The sequence below is a fragment of the Morone saxatilis genome, unplaced genomic scaffold (genome assembly GCF_004916995.1).
Source record: "Morone saxatilis isolate NCDOM2014 unplaced genomic scaffold, NCSU_SB_2.0 Contig19, whole genome shotgun sequence".
NCBI lineage: Eukaryota > Metazoa > Chordata > Actinopteri > Moronidae > Morone > Morone saxatilis.
The window spans coordinates 1,999,509-2,022,494 of NW_023339751.1; the positions used below are offsets into that span (position 1 = coordinate 1,999,509).

At 41.0% G+C, this 22,986-nt stretch overlaps 1 protein-coding gene across 1 annotated transcript; it reads left to right on the plus strand.

The window, feature by feature from the left end:
- The first annotated feature begins 4,613 nt into the window (after positions 1-4,613).
- On the plus strand, positions 4,614-19,365 carry si:ch73-105b23.6 (fibrillin-1). Its single transcript, XM_035663763.1, has 14 exons — positions 4,614-4,704; positions 4,854-6,935; positions 7,841-7,963; positions 8,104-10,101; positions 10,977-11,110; positions 11,995-12,162; positions 12,302-12,481; positions 14,126-14,717; positions 14,888-15,037; positions 15,704-15,921; positions 16,467-16,542; positions 16,656-16,937; positions 18,807-19,043; positions 19,118-19,365. The coding sequence occupies exons 1-14, from the start codon at positions 4,614-4,616 to the stop codon at positions 19,315-19,317; spliced, it is 6,531 nt and encodes a 2,176-aa protein (XP_035519656.1). The 3' UTR covers positions 19,318-19,365.
- Positions 19,366-22,986: the final 3,621 nt, after the last annotated feature.

Sequence of the window (22,986 nt, forward strand, 5' to 3'; positions counted from 1 at the left end):
TCTGAAATCAAAATTTCGTCCTTGGTTAAATTAATATTAGTCTGTATGATGGTTAAATTGTAATATAGAAAACTGTATAAAAAGGAAATAATCTGCTCAATATTCCTCAAAATCTCTCATTTCATACAAACTGCAGTTATTGTGTTCACTAGTTGTTCTATACTGTTAATGTTATACAGTGAATATAATGTGAAATAATGATAAAATATGTCCCTTTAGGGGTCATTATTTTACTCAAAATAGAAATAGAAACGGGGTCCCTTAAGGAAAAACGTAGGGAGCCACTAAAAATAAAATCACAAATTTGTCCTATAATAACAATCATTGCAAAGAAAATAATCAGTTTACATTTATAGGATCGACTGATGTAATATTACCCGGATGTGTTTGACCAAACAGAGGTTAAACTGTTACACCCGCATCAATAGATGATTGCAATATGATCCACATGTTTTTAATATGCCTCTTTTATACAAACTGAAATCTGTAAACAGGGGTGTGTCCACACAGCGAGGGGGGCCACTGGTCACTCCTGAAATCTGATTGGCCACCACATTAATCCTAAAGTCTTCCACTTCTTTCAGAAGCTGTAGCGGACTTCGTTTTCAAAGACAGAGCGAAGATACTGATATCATGTAAAACTAAATGAGCCAACGCATCCGCTGGTACCAACCATGTCATTCTAGCATAAATAACACTCTAAAGCATGGCGATGGGGATCCCTTGACCTCTGACCTCAAGATATCGGAATGAAAATAGGTTCTATAGGTTCCCACAAGTCTCTCCTTTGAAACCTAAGACACACACTTCATGTCACCTTCTGCATGAGTCACTGCCCCACTTGTGCCACCCCAGTAGAAATAATCTGGACACGCCCCTTCTCTGTTACAAATACAGAAGAATCAAACAGTAAAATAGATTTGTCCCCTGATGAGCAGGTGAATAAAAGTCATTTTTGGTGTCCTGTCTTCTTGTCTACAGCGAGGAGAACAAACGAAGGCCCGAGGGGGACTAGTCGCTTATTGTGTGAGAGCTGACACATAAGCAGAGGAATATGGGTGTTCCCCTTCCCAGAGGTTTAAGATGTCAGGGCAGTGCATGGTATGGTGAGGTGGGCCATTGTCCCGAGTCCCAGGGGTGGAGGAATCAAGGTGGAGGAGGAAGCAGAAGACGCTGCTTGAGGAGAGAGGTTCGACATCAGCGGCGAAAGAGAACGAGAGAGAGATCCAGACGAGGGGAGTTTAAACTTTCTCCCCCATGACTCAGAGACCACCAGGAGACAGGGAAATATGTGGTGAGTGAAAATCTCTGCTTCTTCTCATTGAATCCTCCTTAAGTGGTGGCCGAAGGCTCTTTATAGTTAACAAGATTCACTAGTGAAGTTATAATAAATCAATTTCATGTCACACTGACCCAAATGTTTTTTGTGTTTTTATTGGTTTTAAAGAAGGACAGTTGATTCACTGCTATACGCATCAGCTCATGACATGTTTTTCCTTTTATTTGTTCTATTTACTGATTGATTTAATAATTTGTAAAGTTATTTATTTTATTTATCCCTCTAGTATGATGATAATTTAGTATTGAATTGTTTTATAGGTCCCTCTATTTACAGATGACGTTTATTTATCTATAGTCAAACTGAATTGTAACTCATATGTGCCTGGCCATATTGGTAGTAAGATATTAGGTATATAAAATATAAAACAGAATGCATATATAGATACTTTAGTATATAGATACTTTAGTATCTATATATGCATATATAAAGAGTATTTATTTTTTTTTACTTTATTTAATTATAGCAGATAATGCTTAAGCCAGAATGCTGGTTACCTTAGCTTAGCATAAAGACCAGGAAACTGTGGGAGACCTGGTTGTATTCAGAACCTGCTTCTTTATAAAATGGTTTTATAGAAGGTTATTATTAAAATATAACAACTATTTCTTGGCCTGGGTGTAGTGATTTCAGCAAGTTATCTACACCCTATTAACCACAAATTGTTAGACATATGATTAGATATAATATGTTAATTAGAAAGCCTTTTAGTGTTGCTGCTTGGCATTTCTTATGGTACAGAGCCAGCCTGTTTCCCACTGTTTCCACTCTTCATGCTAAGCTAAGCTAACCGGCTGCTGGCAAACTTTATTAAAATAGAATTAATTGTAAAGGATGTAATTACACTTACAGGTAGAGAATATGGATGAGTTCAGAGTGCCCAACCTCCATGGGTTTACAAGACACCAAAAATACAGTTGCAGAGATCAAACACTTTATTTCACTGCAAAATTACCGATTTTAGATGATTATACAGCTCAGTCTTTAACAAAACATTCTGCCTTCTCTCCCAGGATTGGCACAAAAAGTTTGCTACAAAAAATGAAGGACATTTCAAGTTTTTCATAATCATCCAGCCAAAAGAAATCATCATTAGAATATTTAACTAAAAAGTATGTCCCTTATGTCCTCATTCTTAGTTTCATCTGGATCACACAACAAACTGTCCTCCTCTGGAGGGGCATTAAACCTGTCTCTGGGGTTCCCAAAGCTTCAGGGGGGTTGTAAGGCTTGATTTTAAGGAATGTAAGCAGACTTTAACAAATATACACAGCAGGCCTACATCTCAGAAATCAGTTAATTTCTAGACTAAAGACTAAAAGAACTAAAAGAACTAAATTACATTGTTATTTTTAAAGTTGAAATTATTATTTAAGCTCTGAACTTTGAAGACCTGAACACAAGCTGTATTCACACGGAGCCTCTTTCTATTGGAAAGGTTCAAACAACCAAAGAGCTAATAGAACAATGAGAGTAAAAAACATAGAATTTTCAGAAGAAGAAGAAGCCTAATAAGTCTGTAATCTGTGAGTATTAAAAATAAAAATATACATAATACAGACAGAGAACTGTGTAAACAAGTTGCTGATCAATATTCACAGGAAATTATCTGTGTTCCTCCACACATGCTTTAATTACACAAACTTGGGTGGTTAATTGTGCAATTTATTAGTTGTACTGAACTATTATTCATTGAATATGAAATAAAATATCTATAAGATATTTTACTATCACTGCTCTAGGGCCAGTGTTGCTGATAATAACTCTGCACAAAGGGATCTTTGTCTTTTAAGTTATACTTCACTGTTCTACACTGTAGCCATTCTTTATGAGACAATATCAACAGATGATTTTTCTACAAACATGAGAAACATTTTATTCCTAAATCTCCTCACAAAGTTAAGATTTCAACTCATTAGCCCGTTATGACAATGTGAAATGTACCTGTTGAGTATCTTTTTAGGGAGTTTTTGATAATTTGACATTAACGTCTGATGTTTTGGAGTTTCCCATCCCATATAATAGAAAATGCTTTCAAAAGGAGTCAAGTGCACCAGGAAGGTGCACTTTACTGTCACAAACAGTAGCCATTTACTCACATTTCAAATGCTATCTTAAGACTATAGGTGTTGCAAGAGTGGCTGCCCTTTATGGTAGGTTTCATACCCATTTCTGTCCTAGTTGGAGTCTCTCGGGGCAGCTTGATATACAGTAGACAGTTCAGCATTTCTGTAATGTGAGAGTCTGCCTCAGTCCTCTCTCTGTCCATCCAGAGCCTCCTGAGTCACAGACAATAGTCTCTGCATTGCCGGGAGAGAATATTGGCATTTAAATGGTAATCTAACCAGAACAAACAGGGATTCTTCTTATAATTCAGTTTAAGTATTTCCTTAAGCAAAATGTCGCAACTGAATTAGTGGCGACTGACAGAGTCTATCTTGGGAAAACAGATTTTAAATCAGAGCTCTCTGGTGTGTCTGGTCGGATATCAGTTCACCCAAAACACCTTGACTTTATTCCAGCCTTCCCCGGGGGAAACTGTAGTGGCAGGGAGTGTCTGGAAAGTTTTTAGATTCCTGAACAAAAGAGGTGAAAAATTTTTCCTATCAGCTTATTCCGTGTTCTTGATTATGTGGATCCCACATTGTGCTCGCTCACAACACTGCCTTCATGTGCTTAATGAAAACTCTTTTTTATTATTCAGTGTCTATAATCCATTTTTACTGGCTGAATTGGGTACATCAAACACTTAAAGACCTATCTTTTAAATCTGGCTTTAACGTTGTAGCCTCAGTTTTTTAGGTTTTAATCACTGGTTGTTGAATTATTTGTTTATTTAATTTGTTCTATCAACCTCTGAACACAAACAATCCATCAGTTTTAGAAAACATTCAGTTTTGTGAAATTTAAGAAAATATAATTGCAGGTTTTACAGACTGTGTTCATGGACCCTCTACGATTTTGGCAGTGAAGGATTAGCAAGAGCAGAAAGACAGTAAATTACCTCTTTGGGTGGTGGTGAGTTAGGACAATATGTTGAACAACACCAGCTGTAATAATAGACACCCAACCATTGTTCAGTGGGATGAAAGTAGGCTGTGGCAACACAAAGTACAGTAAGAAAGGTAACTCATACTTTGCAATTAGGTCAAATCAGCACTTTACCTGTTTCAAGAACAGAGCTGGATGACATTTCAGACTTTATATGATGCTACAGCTACTTATAAAAGATAATTATGTAAAATGCCCACTATGTTAACTTAAAAGCCGCATAATGATGGCCAATTGTCATGATCTTGTTTTCTTCAGGTTTCCACTCCTGTGGCTGATAAGTCTGTTTGCAGTGGTGGAATACTGCTGTGCAGGTATCTATCCTTCAATGAAACTTGCTGTTTTGACCCAACTCACAGAGAGTTTGACACCAAATCACACATGCTCTCTAACATATTTGAAATAATTGAGTTGACACATAATCAGATTCTCCCTCAAGCTCCTTTCTCTTCTTCTCTCTCAGTTGCTGACCTGAAGGACTGCGAGGCAGCAGGCAGCAAGTGCCACCCTCAGGCAGAGTGTCTGAAGGTCAAGAACAACTTCACCTGTGTGTGCCGCATGGGCTACCAGGGCAATGGTCTGCTGTGCACCGACATTGACGAATGTCTCAGCGGCCTGCACGGCTGTCACCCAAAGGCCCGCTGCAACAACACCCTGGGCAGCTACAGCTGTGTCTGCCTCAATGGATACTTCGGAGACGGCACCAACTGCCAGGACATAAACGAGTGTGAAAAAGAAAACGGGGGATGCCATGCTAGTGCCCTCTGTACTAACTACGACGGTGGGCGACAGTGCCAATGTAAAGTTGGCTTTGTAGGTAATGGCTTTCAGTGTACTGATGTTAACGAATGCGCTAACCAAAGGACCTGCCATTGGAACGCCACCTGCACCAACAACCCTGGGTCTTATGTATGTACCTGTAATGCTGGCTATAAGGGCAACGGAAACTACCTGTGTCTTGACATAGACGAATGTTCAGAGACTCCTCATGTGTGTTCTTCCTCACTCGGCTACAAAGGCTGTAAAAATCTGCCTGGCAGCTACAGCTGCACGTGCAGCAATGGCTTCGGAAGTAACGGGCAGAGCTGTGTGGACATCAATGAATGTGCAAGCAACATCTGCAGTCTTTATGCAGACTGTGTAAACACCATGGGCTCATATCGGTGTACCTGCAACAATGGTTTTGTAGGAAATGGACTGACATGTGCGGACATAAACGAATGCAATGAAGTCAATGAATGCGACCCCAATGCTGTTTGCATCAACAGGCTGGGGAGTTATGAGTGCTCCTGTCTGGGAGGTTTTATAGGGGATGGCCGACTGTGTGAAGACATTAATGAATGTGCAACGCCCAATATCTGCCCCTCAACCACTACCTGTGTCAACACTGGTGGCTCATTTTACTGCGACTGTGGCACAGGCTTCATCTTTAATAACTCCAAGTGCAATGACCTAGATGAGTGTGTGGCAGGCCGCTGCAGCCCCTACGCAACCTGCACAAATTCACCTGGCTCATTCTCTTGCCAGTGTAAAGCAGGGTACAGTGGAGACGGCTTCACCTGTGCGGATGTGGATGAATGCTCGCTGGTTAAGCCATGCTACTCCAATGCCCTTTGCGTTAACCTTCCTGGCTCTTACAACTGCACCTGTCGGGTGGGTTATTCTGGAGACGGGGTGAACCAGTGCAACGATGTAAATGAGTGTCTGGTGGACAATGGAGGTTGCAGAAACAAAGCTACATGTGTCAACAACCAGGGTTCCTTCTACTGTCTGTGCAAGGCGGGCTTCATCTTGGTTAACCGGACTCTTTGTCAGGATATAAATGAGTGTAAAGAACTGAGCAATCCATGTGGAGTGAATGAAGAGTGCAAGAACATTGAAGGGTCATTTGAGTGCCCCTGCCAGGTTGGTTACTACCGCCCTGCCAGCAACATGGACTGCGTTGATATGGATGAGTGTAAAAACAACCCTTGCCATGTCAACGCCACATGCCTGAACACCATCGGGTCCCACACTTGCACCTGTAAACGAGGATTCACAGCAAATGGCACCCAGTGTGAAGATATAGATGAGTGTTATGCGGAGGGTACATGTCACCCACGGGCAATATGCACCAACTTGATGGGCGACTTCTTTTGCTCATGTCAGAAAGGTTTTGAAGGTGATGGCTTCTCCTGTGAGGATATGAACGAGTGCACTCTCTCTAACGCAAGTTGCCCAGCCTTCTCAAAGTGCATCAACTCTCCCGGTGCTCATGTCTGCTCATGTTTGAATGGCACAGTGGCCTTCAATGACACCTGTGTGCCACCCAGTCCACTGTGTGACCCTGCCTGCCACATTCACGGCCTGTGCCACCTTTCGTCTGCCAGATACCAGTGCGTGTGTGACCTGGGTTACGTGGGTGATGGGCTGACTTGCTCTGACATAGATGAGTGCCAGAGGGAAAACATTTGTCCTGAAAATGATATGGAGTGTATCAATGTCCCAGGATCGTTTTCCTGTGTCTGCAAAAAAGGGTACACTCTCAACGGAACACAGTGTTTCGGTAAAACTTTTATATTTATTTTCAAAAAAATCTATCAAGTGTGTTTAAGTTAGCCTGGTTCCAGACTGAATCGCTGCCCATATCTCTGATTTGTTCAGCGATTCATATGAATCAATCATGCAGTGAAACAGAAATGGCAATTAGATCAACTGGATCTATTTGAAAGGGTAATTCATAAACTGCATTGAATGTACAAAATCTTACCAATCTTTTCTCGCCTTATTAAGTAAACTGATCAGGTAAGTCCAGATTGAAGCCATTATATCCTTTATTTTGTCTTTTCCAATCTATACCAATCAAAAAGCAGCAGATAAAGAAAAACAAGAAGAAGGATTTAAGCAATTTTTGAGGCAAATATGATGTGGATTGTCCAAAATATACATATTACAGCTACAGTACATCTTCCTGTAATATCAGGAAGTTATCCCTTATCCTTGTAACATTTATTAATCATCATTATAGTTTTAAACAAAAAAAATTCACAACACAAGGAATAATTCTCAGTTACATTACATTCAAGTGAAATTGAGAGGTAGCGGGGTTGAAGAGAAACAGTGCAGAATGATATGCAACACAGATGGAGTTAAACTGTTACACAGTTATGTGGTAACCATTAAACATTAGGCAATCAGTAAAGCATTTTGAACAGAGCTCTAAGTAGGTTTGGAAGGAGAGAGATATTTATTCCAGGACAGAGAGCGGCACACCACCTACTCTTCCTGGCTCTTAGTCAGATGAGTTTCCACACATTTCAACTTGACATGACAGTATCAGGATAACACATTTGTTTGACCTAACCTCTACATAATGAATAACGAATTGTCCTCTGATGGGATGCTGTTAAGTTTAACTATGTCCCTCTGTTTCTTCCTACCTCCTTCCCCATTTGTCCATCACCTTTCTAGATGTGAACGAGTGTGAGACAGGGCAGCAGGAGTGCAGTGAGTTTGCCCAGTGTGTCAACACAATGGGCAGCCATTCTTGCCTCTGTCTGAGCGGCTTCATAGGTGATGGGAAGAACTGTTCTGGTGAGTATCAGTTCCTAATAATGAACATCTATTGCACCAGTTGTTTGTTTTTCCTCCATACGTGGACTCTTCTGTCAGTTTTCTTTTAGCACCATTTGGGGCTGTTTCCCTGACACTGTCCCATTTTGGATAACTTATAGACTTTGATGAGTGCCAAGTCCAAAACGGAGGATGCCATCCAGTTGCCAGCTGCACTAACACGCCTGGATCTTTCTACTGTGCCTGTCCACCTGGCACGGAGGGCAATGGCACTGACTGCCGGGATGTGAACGAATGTGAGCAGAACTCCACCCTGCCACACAACTGCAGTGTTCAGGCTTTGTGCCAAAACACAGATGGGTCCTACAACTGCCAGTGCCAGGATGGATACCAGGGGGATGGCTTTGTTTGTGAGGATGTGGATGAATGTCAGCTGGCCACAACCTGCAGCAAGAACATGATTTGCAGCAACACCCCTGGCTCCTTCTCATGTTCGTGTATCTTGGATGTGGTGTACGATGTGGGCACATGTGTGAGTGAAGATACCTGCTTGAATGCTAGTAGTGAATGCCACCCACTGGCCAATTGCCACTTACACCAGGGTTCCTTCTACTGCCAGTGCATAGTTGGTTATGAAGGAAGTGGCACTGAATGCTGGGACATGGATGAATGCGACCAATCGCAAAATCAAGTCTGCCCTGCCTTCTCCTACTGCTTCAACACTAATGGCTCCTACATCTGTGACTGCTGGGAAGGGTTTCAGGACAATGGGACAAATTGTCAGGACATAGATGAATGTGTGACAGGGGACTTCACCTGCCCTGACAACAGTACCTGCGCTAACGTAGAGGGGAGCTACGGATGTACCTGCGACCCAGGCTTCTCAGGCAATGGCTCCATGTGTATGGACATCAATGAGTGCTCCCTTGGTCTAACCCTATGCCCTAATTTCTCCAACTGCTTAAACACAGTTGGATCTTTTGTCTGTGAGTGCTGGGATGGTTACGAAGACACTGACTGTGGGGATATCAATGAGTGTCTCGTCAACTCAACCTGCCCTGAGCATAGCACGTGCATCAACACCAATGGAAGCTACCTTTGTATATGTGACAGCGGATTTTCCAGCATGGATGACTTGTGTGTGGACATCGATGAATGTAGTTACACGGAGCAGGGGGAGCTTTGCACCAATGGCTTGTGTATGAATGCTATTGGCTCATATTACTGTGAATGTATCAAAGGATTCTGGAGTAATGGGACAGAGTGCCTGGATGTAGATGAATGCTCAGCCTCCCTCAACTCTTCAGTGTGTCAGCCCCATTCTACATGTATCAACATGCCTGGGTCTTACCATTGCCCCTGTAATGAAGGGTTTCTTCTGAATGGTACAGAGTGTCAGGATGTGGATGAGTGTCACCACCCAGATGGTCCACCTTGCCCTGAACACTCATTATGTAACAACACAGCGGGGTCCTTCTTCTGTCTGTGTTCTCCTGGGTACAAACCCACAAGCCTGGGCTGTGAGGATATTGACGAATGCAAGGACAACACCACCTGCCGCTTTGACCAGGTGTGCGCCAACCTGCCCGGTGCATACAACTGCTCTTGTCCACTGGGATACCACGAGGAGGAACTGGCGTGTGTCGACACCAATGAATGTGAGAACTCACCGTGCCACCCTTCTGCATGGTGCTGGAACACCCCTGGCTCCTTTTCGTGCCACTGCCCTCTGGGCTTTGCAGGAAATGGCTCGTGGTGCAATGACGTGGACGAGTGTGTCGCCCTGACCAAACCGTGCCACCTTCAAGCTCGCTGCCATAACACCCCAGGGTCATTTGTGTGTGTTTGTATTCCCGGATTCGTAAGTATGGGGCCGCTGTGTGTAGACTTTGATGAGTGCCAACAGCCTAATAATAACGGGCAGTGTCACTCTGCTGCCACCTGCTCCAACCATGTAGGAGGATTCAAATGCTCTTGCGGTCAGGGCTGGATTGCTACCAATAAAGACAATGGTCGAGGAAAAGGAGGATGTGTGGACTTGGATGAGTGTGTGTCACTCATGGCATGTCCTGGGCAGACATCTTGCACCAACCTGCCAGGGTCTTACAGTTGTTCCTGCCCCCAAAACAGCACAGTGTGCAGCGAGATGACTCTAAAGGGTTGGCTATACCTTTGTTAATCACCTGTCTTGATAATCATACCTAGATGTCTGTTTTTGTGTGTGTTTCTCGTTGTATGTGTTTTTTTGATTCATTAGTCTTAGTACTTACTACTTCCTTATGACTGTCAAAACCTTAAAGCATTTGTGTATCTCACTATTTGATTACCCAAAATATAGCCTTGTTCTATGTAGAAAACTGCATTTTTGTCTTTAGCCCATTTGTAGGTGAAGTAAAAAGTGGGGAAAAATGGACAAAGATGTTCATAATGATGATAGCAACAATTTGCAAGTTATGTTCATCCATGTAGTGTAAAGCTTGTTATAATAGCAAATGCAATTTTAAGCTAGTGCTCTCACTAGTTCACTTCAACTTGAACAAAGAACATGTAATTTGGGTAAATCAATTCAAAAGCAACCCACATGACCTAATCAAACTACAGTTTAGGATTGATGTTTTGTTCATTTGTTTGTCGCTTCCTCTGCTGCGTCAAGCTAACGTTACTGTAAGACAGTTGCATTTTTATCCACAATTTTTCCATCTGTGGTGTCAAATCCAAAATGCTTCATCACATAACTTCTCAGGAGGTTTGGTGTCTTTACTATCCAGCACTATGTTAAGCACAGCTTGCTAGTTTTCCTCCATTTTTCATTAGCAAAGAAAGCAGCAATAGCCTAGCTTACAGATAGCACAACAGGGCACACAAGAGATCAGAGTAATGGTGTGGCTTGTTGTACATTGTGAGTTTTGAATTTAAACTGATTGTTACATATCAAATAACATTTGAATGGAAAACCGCTTAAACAGGTAACAAGGGAACTGATTTGTTTGGTTGATGGCAATATAATGCTTAACTCTATATGTTCCCCCAATAGAGAGCAACCTGTACCCATTTGGAGAAGAGGTTGGTGATAAAGGAGTAATGATAGACATAGAAGATGGAAATTCCCCGTACATCACACCACCGATTGGTTTCCCCTTCTTGGGAACAGTGTACAACCGGGTTTATGTGAGTTTCTAAGTGCATTTATCTACAACACTATAAATATTAGAACGATAGGGTTAGTTTTATCTCTGCAAAGGTAAGATTTGTATTTTTAAATAATCAATATATTGAGAAATGTTTGCATCTGAATCCAAATATCACATCTCACAAGATATCTTTTAAAAAATCCTGGATTCACACCAAAAACCTCCTTGGCCCTTGACCAAACTTTCCAGCAAATTAAACTTAAATCTTTTAAAGGTCCAGCGTGTAACAATTTTTAAGATCTATTGGCAGGAATTTAATATAATATTCAGAACCATGTTTTTATTAGTATATAATCACCTAAATGTTGGAATTGTTGCGTTTTTGTTACCTTACAATGAGCCGCTTATATCTGCAGCCGCTGCTGTAGTTTCTCCTACACACGTCACAGCTTGTTCTCATTCACAGGATCATATACAAACACAAAAAGTGTTACATTAGTTGTAATCTAAAACTTTACCACTAGATGTCATTAAATCCTACACATTGGTCCCTTAACATTTTGAAAAATTTTTCAAACATATTTCCCAACTTCATTGGCAGAAGTTACAGTAATGCTCAGTGGAATATATGCCTGATAACCTTCCTGAGTGTGATATCTGATAGCGAAACACATATTACACATGGTTTACTACCATCTACAATGTGTAGATGGCAGTGAAACATTACCCACAAAATATGTGAGTAGTAAAATCATAACACAGTAGTTTAGCGGTAAAATAAATGACAAAATGGACGGATAAAAGAGACATTTTGCAATTGCAATATTGGCTGTAAAGTTGTGATTTTGATAGAAGTGATTTGATAGAATCAACCAGTTGCTGATAATATTTCTGATATCAATCCTCTCTTTCCTTTATCAGTTTTCTGATAATGGTCTTGTCCAGCTTCAATCTGTCGCTGAGAATGAACAGTACCTGCTCCCGGCTCCTTCAGCCACCGGTTTCCCAAACAACATGAATGTGTCTCTATTGGCGGTGTTTTGGGACGATGCTGACCTCACCCACGGGGACGGACGGCTGTTCTATCAGGTACCAGGAGGAGTCAAAATGAGACAGGACTTTTTATTTATGTATTTTATATATTTTAATCAAGAGTGAAGTAAAATCAAAAGCTTAGAACAGCCTTTATTGCAGCTTTTGGTTCATATTACTCCTCCTTTTCTTTCAGGAATACCATGAGCTGCATATGTCAGATGTCTTCTCGCAGATAGTGTTTAATCGTACAGCAGACGAAGTGACAAAGTTTGAGGAGCTGGCAAGCAAGCCTGCCTTTACCCCGTCCTGGATCCTCAAAATCACCTGGGACCACGTGATGCCCGTCTCCTACCAGAAGATCAACTTCTCAGAGGTAAAAACTGGGTAGTAACAGTTCAAATCAAGTATTTTTCTTTACAGAAAAATCCACTTCTAAAAAGTTTTGCAAGTACGTTGTACAATTAACCTCACTGGGCCTGTATCTATGAACCACAGCAACAAGAAATGTGATCATTATTAGGCTGTATGTATGTAAATATAACAATTTCGCTTGCAGCTCTGGAAAAAATAGACTTGATGCCGAAAACTCACTGCAAGTCAGTTCTTCTTTACATCTGGTAAACCTGCTTTAAAGTGTCAGACAGTTTATCCGATCTGAGTGAGGGACTAAAATACAATTTCAGGATATTTGATCATTTTTATTAATTTCCAGGTGTTTCAATGACTGTTAAAATAGTTTTTAAATTTCGAGGTTTTCCAGGAGGCGTAGAGATCCTGAAAAAGATTGTTCATCAGGTTAAAAGTCAAAAATGCAAGCATGAATGAATGAATCTTTTTTTTTCTGAAATGTAATTGAAACACATCTTGAAAGCAAGGCCTAACAGGCATGATCTTTGTACTTTTATTTTATTGAAATAAAGCAGAAAACATGTTCAGGATGTGTTTTACTTTCTCTCTTACACAAACAATAACTCATTGTATATATATATATATCTTACTAAATATGCATGTCCTACATAGCATAATTCACATCCTCTATAAGATAAAACGCAGCATGAGAATATAAGATCACTTTCACCTGACTGGCTTTATATGTGCAGTGGAAGGTGTGATAGAGCAGGGAGTGTTACTGTTTGCTTGCATGCTTGTCCTACTTTGAATGCTATTGTTATGTGCAACGTGAGCCCTTTAAATGTCAGCTCAAAGAAAGCAAATATTCAGTCATAATTCCTTAAAGAATCTATTTGTTTAACTTTGGTGCCACATTGGGGCTGTTTCACCTGCAGGGCCTGAATGCAGAGAGTGTAGTGATATCTGCTGCCACCTGTCTGACGTATGTCATCTTGCAGTGTCCTGTCTTGTTGCTCTTTTTTGTATTACAAAGTAGTGTTAGTCAGTGATACAATTATTGATCAAAACAAGGGTAAATGATGAGCAATACTATGACACATTAGACCAGTGGTTCCTATCACTGACAAAACTGATATTTTAAAGATACTTCCTATTACATTCAGTACTAATTTACTAACTAAACACAATTTCATTAACCCAAACAGTGAACACAGTAACTGTGAACAAAACAAGTGATTTGGATGAATTTTTAGCAGATTATTTCCTGTGAATATTGATCAGAGATACTTTTTCTGGATATTTAAGGAACTGTATTATGCATTTTTATCAAACATATATACTTAATTAGCTTCTTTATTGACAAAGTTAGTGTTGTATCAGATCTTTGGTTGTTTTAATTTTTCTAATGCAGGATGAGGTTGTTTATCAGACAGTGAAGGCTCTGTGAATATAGTTTGTGTTCAGGTCTTCACCATGCCCTTATCATGTTTATATGTCAATATACATTTATAACATATATCGATAATAATCTAAACTTTAATATATTTCTTTTTATATACAACATGGAACAGAACAATATTTCTGTAAGCCATATCGCTGCTGCAGCTGGCCAAACATTTCTGTTGCTTTCACTGTTCCTAAAACCGTTCTGATTTATACTTTTCAGACGAACACTTTCCAGTGCATCCTGACCACCGATGGAGTCCGTTCATTTGCCCTCCTGCGATACGGGGACATGAGCTGGGGTCCTGGCCAGAGGCGATACCACAACGCTCTCATCGGCTACACAGATGGGAGAACCACCCACAAAGAACCCACTGTCCCTCCGGACAACCTCTTCGGGCCCGGGGGCCGATACAGGCCCCAGCAGATGAAAGGCACCATGGGGAAGTTAGGTCAGCTGGTGTATGATTTCTCGGGACCAGCAGGGTCAGACGTGGATCCCCATATAAAGTGCCAGGCGTGGGCGATGAAGGAGCCTAACCCTGCGCAGTGGACAGTGGGGCTGTTTTCATGTCCCTGCACCCGCACCCAGGTTCTGGAGGACCTGTCGTTCCTGCAGGACACCACTGATCCGGGTTCAGTGGTGAAGAAGCTGAGGGACCAGCGGTGGGGGGGCGCAGGGGGCCACATCTTCAAGTCTGTCCTGTCTAACAGACACGGTTCGGGGAAGAGGTGTGTGTATGAGCTGGACGGGCCGTTGCTGGCTGGATACAATGAACGCTACTTCTCCGGGCAGAGCTTACAGAAACACATCGGTAAGATATGTGATGTTCTCAAATATACACTCACACTGCAACATTTAGTGAAAACTCTCAGTCAGTGAGATGTTAGTGCCTAGCTCGAGGACATCGAACTTGCACCCTTCTGCTGACAGGACAGTCTGTCTGACCCGTGCTGCAGCATTTAATCAAACATCTCTCTGCAGACGAGGATCTCCTGCCGTTCCAGTGGTGTTGTATCCAGTCTCCTCTGTGCCACCTTTACCTCAACAAGAGACCGCTGGACCGTTGCCAGGGTTACAGCTGGGCCAGCCCCGACGGCTACACGCCGGCCAAGAAAGCTACGCAGGGCTTAGGTGAGGGATTCTTCCCAATAAACACAAGTTAAAACCAGCACTAGAGCCTGTGCTGTGCAGCAGTGGCTCCCAACCCCCACCAGGGGTCGCCAGAGCTTCATGGGAGGTCTGAATGAATTAAACTACATTAAAATACACACAGTAGGTCTTTCTAGGTAGGTAGGTATTTCTCAGCATTTGGTTTATTTCTGTGAAGAAAAGTAAAGTAAATTGTCTGATAGAGCAATGGCCAAGCAAGAAAACACTAAAATTTCTCTTATGGGGGATCAATAAAGGAACATTTTATCTTATCTTAAACAACCAAAGAGCTTATAGAACAACACTGAATTTGATAAATAAAGAAACTATCAAAATAAATGATAAATAACACAGACAGAAAAAAAAATCATCCAAAATTCATCCAATCTCTTGATTTACACAAACTTTTTGTTATTGTGTTCACTGTTTGGGTTCATTGTACAGTATTATTGTAATACATTGAATATGATATGAAATATCCATAAAATATGTTACTTAGTCAGTTTACTGAATGAGAGAAAAGAGCTCTCTTAAGCAAAAAGGTTGTGAACCACTGTTGTACAGTGAGTAAGTAATACAGGTGTATAAATAACATGATAAATTTAAATTTAAAAAAAACTTCCCTCTTTTATCCACGTTTCCTTGCAGCGATGGTGTACGGCAGTCTCCATTTCATCACCTTCGATGGGACGGAGTACTCCTTCAAGGCCCTGGGAGAGTTTGTGATATTGCGTCTCTCCTCCACCACCGGCTCTAATATCTTCACCCTGCAAGGACAGACCAACAGGCTGCACACAGAGGAAAAGGGGATCGTTGAGGTCCCAGTGGTGGTGCGCATGGCTGCCTTCCACCAGGGCATTGGCAAGGTCAGGATGTTTGTGTGTGTACAGGGAAGACAATATATATATTAAAAAATGCACCCAGAAACGTGTCTTAAAGTCCCTTAAAGTGCCTTTTTTAACCCTTTAAGATCCCATCCCAAGTCATTTAGACCCATTTTTAACAATGTATGCCAAAAAATGTATCTTTTTTTCTTCCTGTAGAACAAAATGTGACGTGTTCTTATGTAAGATAAGATAAGATTCACTTGTTACAGCAGCTCCAGATTAACACAGCAGATACGAAAAAAGAAAAACACATTAAATAACAAAATAAATAGAGTATATACAGCTTTTTAAATAAATATATTGATTGAAATAGAATATTGCACATGTTACAGCAGGAGGTAGTGGCATGAAGAAATTATATATACACAGCAGTATTTTAACAGAAGAATATAGGCTATGACGGGGCCATGTGTGAACCAACCAACATGTTTCTACAGGAGCCCAGAACAGACAAACCAAACACTGGCTGTAGGTTGTAATTTTAGATTATTCTCTAATCTCTCTACTATTAATATTATTTTCAGATTGAATGGAGATGTGCAGAGAAAGGAGACAGACTGCAGGTTTTTGTGGATGATTCTGAGATCCTGGTCACAGTTGGTAATGAGCACCACACACATCTGCCATACAACAATCTAAACACAAACACAAGTAGTATATTTAATACCCAAACGCTGTTAATCGTAACAAATGAGTCATAACTGTGCTCTCAGGTGTCGTGCACATGGGTGAGAAGGACTTTGCCGTGCGCTGTGTGTCCCTGAATCGCTGTGCAGTGGTGTACGCCAGCGGCCTCCAAGTGGTGGTGTGGCGGTCTGTAGGCCACAGTCAGCTGGCGGCCATGGTGGAGGTCCCTCAGACCTTCTACAACCGCACTGTGGGTCTCATGGGTCTCTGGAGCTCCAGACGATCCGACGATTTCCTCATGTCCGATGGCAGGCTCATCCCCTCAGACCCCCCGTCAGAGGAGAGACTGCACGGCTTCGGCATGTCCTGTGAGTGAACCTTCTGAGAAATAATATCAAACATCTACATCCACCTTTAGCTGTCAGTCTGGGCTTTTTACGATGCTTTAATCAACACTTTTATATTAAGGGTGGATCAGGGGAGTCTTTTAGCATCTTTCAGCTCATTGTTTCGATCTCACAACATTCAAATTACCTAAATAATACTTAAATAACTATTTAAAGCATATAAAATTATCCAATATTCTACAAAAAAGGAAAGGTTAAAGAAAATCTCCTTCAGCCAAAGATTCTTAAATATAATCAAATTTCCTTGTGTTGAGCAAAAAAGTCTGCCAGTGGGGTAAAACAATTTTACTTGGCTTGAATTCTTAAAACTAGCATTAAAATAACCACTGAAAGACTGTAAACAGCCTTAAAACTAGAAAAAAATTGCTTATTACGAGCAATAAAAACTTTGGTCACTTTATTGAGCCGAATTTAAGAATCTGTAAAAAATCAATTTCTTCAAACAGCAGAATAAAAATAAACGACTTCAAATCTCAAATGAAGGCACCAGGCACCAGCTTCTTATTTTTTATCATTTTTTATTAAAACAATTAAAAACTAAACAGCTGCTTAATTTCCAACACTGGGACAAGACTACTTTCTCTTTAACTGAGAAGTTGTGCAAGTAGTCTCATAATCTTGTTCCTCTGCTGAGATATTATGTAAACTATTGTTGTTACTGGTTAAATTAACCTGTTTCCAGCTCCAGCAGGCAGCAGCTACCTTCCCAGCACCAAACAGCACAACAGACACAGTTAGCTGATGAACTAAAGAACATCTCCAAGAATCTCTCAGCTCCTTCTCAAAATCTATAAAACAGAGATTACAGGACAATAATCTGGAGTAGTGCTTCTGTCATTGTTTTACTAATTGTGTGCTTTTGTATGTTATGTTAATGTTTCTGATATACCATCAACCTGCCAGGGACTGCAGATAAAAAATGAGCCTGTATAGCTAAATCTGGCACATTTACATAGTGGACTTAAATCCTTGTGTTAATTAATGTGCATTTTCTCATTATAAATAAATAAACTTCAGACATAGAGGAGCAAAAGCGCCAGATATTTCCCTGAGGAGTTTTGTGAAGAATAAAAAACAGAGGTAATAGGAGAGTGAATATTGGATTTCATCAGGTTGCCTGAAACAGAGCTGATGTTGCTCTGTGTCTGCATTGCTGAGCATTTCCCACCTGCAGCATCATAATGTCAGTGAATTCGTCTTTAAAAATATGCTTCAGTGTTCCTGCTCATGGGTACAAAGCTCAGAATCGTAGATCTTCAGCTCATCCATGCAGCCTCCTCTCCCACACCTTCCGGGGCGCATTGTTGCATTATTAAGGCCTGCACAAATATATCGCAAGTTTTTTTTACCATATTGTGAAGCCCTAAATTTATTGCAAGTAACTGCACTGGCATTAAACCTTGAAGTTATCTTTGATTCTGAGTTTTTAGAACGTTAGAAGCATAAAATAACTAAGAATGCATTTAGTCATCTTAAAAACAGGCCTATACAGAGACACTAATGCACGCCTTCATTACCTGCAGGATTGACTACTGTTAATGCTCTACTCTCCGGTCTCTCCAAAACTCAGCTGCACGTGTGTTAACAAAGAAGAGAGCACATATTATACCAATTTTCTCTCTGGATTAGCTACCTGTTTGCTTCAGAATCGACACAGGCCTCCATCCCCACCATGACTTCATCCTAAACAATTTTATAATATAAATAATAAAATAAATTAGTGAGTCAAGCTTCTCCAAAACTAAATTCTTCTAGTTCAACTTCATGCAGTTCAGTGCAATGTCTGTCCCCAGCATCCCTCTCCAACTCTGTACCTGTGTGTGTTTCTAGGGGCGGTTCCGGCCCCAGAGAGCCTGTTATTCTCTCCTTCTCCACTGGTTCCACTGGAGCCCGCCTCTACTGAACACCTGCTGGAAAGCGTCAGTCCTGCTGAGGTGGAGGAGCTGAGGAGAACCTGCAAAAGCAACATGCAGTGTGTCCACGACATCCTTGCCTCCGGCAGCTCTAACCTGGGCCTGCAGACTCTGGATGCCAAGAAGCAATTTCAAAATAAGGCTCTGATCTACGGTGAGATGACTATTTTTGAAATGGTGTTTTGTGTTTTCATCGTGGACCTGTACTAATCTGATGTGGTCTGCTAGGGAACATGCCTCCCATAGTGACAGAGCCCACAGTGATCCGCTTTAAAGTCAACTCCACTGTCAGCATTCAGATTGTGGCTCAGGACCCAAATGGAGACCCCATCACCTACTCACTGCTCTACCCCAGACCTCCTCGGGCTTCCATAGGCAGCGGTGAGACACACACACTCACACACTTTCCCCTCAAATCTTCATGCTAACTAGAGCTCCCTCCTCCACCAATGTTACAGATGACGTTACTGTTGACATTTGTCAGTGGGATGGTGTGCGCACTGCTGTAGCCAGCAGTTAAGTCTTTCGGCAGATGGGACATTTCAAAGCTGAGTCACTGGATGGGTCACACAGAGAGAGACACGCACAGGCACAGAATGCACAAAAAGACTGGCAGAAAAGCCTGAAATGCTGTTTTTACTAATACAATTACATAAGAAAATACATATTTAAATGTATTAAAGGAGGAATACAATGGTTTTCAATGTTTCTGCTCCAGGTGACGGCCTCCTGACATGGACGCTCCTCACCGCGGCGCCCGTCCAGCTGACCATCAAGGTCAGCGACGAGGTCACCGGCTCCCTGTTCACGCCCATCCTGCGCGTCTGCAACTGCCTCAACGGAGGAGTCTGCCAGTATGACAGCGTTACTGAAATCCACCTGCAGGGAAAGTTCCAGGTGCAGTTTGGAGTTTTTCAGCACTTCTTTTTTGCTCGATTCATCGCTGATATACAGAATTGATGTCGACGGTGAAGAGGAAGCAAACAAAAGTCAGTTTGTGTGGATTTATAAGTGGCAGCGAAGAGAAGAGCACATAGTAGCCCATAAATGCTAACAAAGGGTGTTTCAGAGCTTCCTTTAAAGGGACATTTCACCCCAAAATCAAAAATGCATTTATTTATTTATTCATCTAGATTGTTTTGGTGTGACTTGCTGAGTTATGGAGATATCGGCCGTAAAATATAATGCAACCAGACGTCTCTTGTTTTACTTTGTTAGTAAAACTTATGTAAGCCTCTTCATTTATTATGCCATTGCACAATATATTCAGCTGCTCAAATACATTTCGTGATGCATAATTTATTTCTAAGGAAGTGTTTCTGACCAAATTCGGCTGTTTTCAGATTCAGTGTATTCCCCTGACTTCATGATGTTCCCCACTGACGTTAAGGGAATGTGGGGAAAAGGATTATTCAGAGTAGTAGAATCTTGTTTGAATGTATGCCAGACAATGTTAGCAGCTAACTCAGCTGTTCTGGTAAACCTTTTGTGCAGTTTTACTTATTTTCTTTAAGTTGACTTAATGTCATTACAAAAATGGAATCACCACTGTGCTATAATGCATCAGATCTTTTAATTTTTGTCCTTGTTTCAGCCTATAAATCATCATAAGCCCAGGTACGCATCAAATAATTTTAATGATCCACCAAAGTGTAAAGATTTGATGTTAGTCAGCTGTTTTTACAGGTAATGTAATAATTTGCTGTAGTGCAAGAAAACTGAGTAAATTCAACAAAAGCAGAAACATTTGTAGAAAGAAGATTAATTTAAGTTCTTATTCTGATAAATTCTCTTTACACACTTTTCAAATAAGTTTGGAGAAATGCTGCATATGAGTATAAATTACTTACTAGTTTTAAGTTAAATTAACTCAATTGAATTTGCACAATTAACGTGATTTACCCAAGTTACCGTAACAATAAATACAATAGATGCTTAAATTGTTTCAGTTAATAAGGCGATCGGTTTCCTCTTTCCAAGTTTGAGTTGAACAAACTTATTGGGGTTTTTTACAGTGTGTCTGTCCCTGTTACCTTCTGTTCTTTCCTCAGGTAGTGGGATGCTTGTGCCCGAAGGGATTCAGCGGAAAGTTCTGTGGGAACAAAGCAGACGTATGCCGAGGCAAACCTTGTTTCCGTGGGGTGGAGTGCCAGTCAAAGTCAGAGCCGGGGCAGTTCACCTGTGGAGAGTGTCCTGATAATACTGTCTCATACGGAAAACAGGGATACAAGTGCTTTGAGCATGGTCTGTAGCGCGTTCATGATTCCTGTTTGCAGGATTTGCTGTTGCATTATCGGGTTTGGAGAAAGAAATTGACCCCATACACTATAATTTATCTCATTCTTCTTCCCTTTGTATGCCTTCCCAGACATGTGCATCCCTCCTTTCCCCTTCCCCTGCCACAAAGACGCCATATGCCACAGCACAAAACAAAACTACACCTGCACGTGTAAGCCTGGCTTTACAGGGAACGGACAGAACTGCACAGGTACCAAACCCATTCCCTCAGTGCGAACGATAACACATTTATTCTCAAGGTTTTAGCCACACAGCTATCTTTGTCTTTATTGTAGATATAAATGAGTGTGTGGACCTCTCAACCTGCCCCAATGCCAAGTTTGAGTGCAAGAACAAGCCCGGCTCTGTGGACTGCTTCTGTAGATACCAGAACACCAAGGACGTTGATGGATGTGGTACGTGCACAATCGTGTCTGTTCAACATCATTTAGCCTGCAGGGGACTATTTTATTAGTTACACTCACAGATTATAGAAGTCAAAAATTCATTTAAATTAATTTACTTGACCCTAAAGGGACTCTTTAATCAACACCATCTAGTGGGGCTAAAATGTACTGTACTGGCTAAACGTCCTTATTTACATATAGTACATGATACATCCTATCCATTTGGATGCATTTTGAGGGGATTGTTTCCTGTTACGGAACTTTTTATAAATTTTTCTGTCTGTATTATGTATTTTTAATCATGTTTAAACAGTCATACAGACTTAATAGGCTTCATTTTGTTTTCTTGTCCCCGCCATTGTTCTATTAGACAATTTACTTTTCTTCACAGAAGTGAACCAAATGCTGAAATATTGAGTATTTGAGTTTTCTTATATCTTATATGTGCAAACAATATATATATATAAAACACAAGTGTAACATTAACTCTTACTGCAGAGCTACTAGAAGCTGTAATTGTGACAACAGTGTGTGTTTATTTCTTACTCTGACTGATCTTTTTCTCTGCAGGTGACTCTGCCAATCCTCCAGGTAAGACTTCCCACTATGCTTCTTTATCTTTATCACAGCTTTGCTCTTCCTCTGGTGTTGCCATGGTAAACACACGTCCATATACGGTGATAAGAGGTCGTAACACAGCTGTCGCTGCTGCTCTTTCTCTGCAGGGTGTAATATGTTTAACGTCTCTGTGGGCTGGAAGAAGAGCGGGACTGAAGGACTCAAACAGGTGTGTGTGTGTGGCAGAGTGTCAAAATGTAGGTAAACTTAAAAAGTTGTTAGAAATAAATACTAAAGTAAATTAACAAAGTGTGTTTACTACTCTGGTGTGTGGGTATGTCAGAGATGGCTGGCAACATATTAATTATTAACATGTAACAGTAAAATGTGTGGGACAGGCCTTTAATTCCTTTTGCACAAAACTCCAGACCAGGCTATTAAAGGAGACCTGCTTTTAATTGAAGTGTATTACGGTATTTCTCCATCTTTCTTAGCTGGTGGACATTCTGTCGATCGGTTTCCAGAACAAATTCTACAACGCCAGTTACAAGGATCCTGCACCGGGCTCCAATCTGGGTGTGGCCGAATACCGTATCAACGTGTCCAGTGACACCCCCCACTGGTACATCAGAGACTACCTGGCCAGAGTCAGCAGCCACTACGACATCAGTACTGTAGAAGTTGATGGTAAACTACCAACACTTTTAGTGATTTTCACTTTTTATAACAACTCATAGCCCATATTGTTTTTTTCTAATTGTATTGTAGGTATCAAATGTGAAAAAAAAGGATTCTGTAAGTCTTTATAATTAACTAAATTTTTTGAGATTCTTAGTCAAAATATTGAGAAAGTTT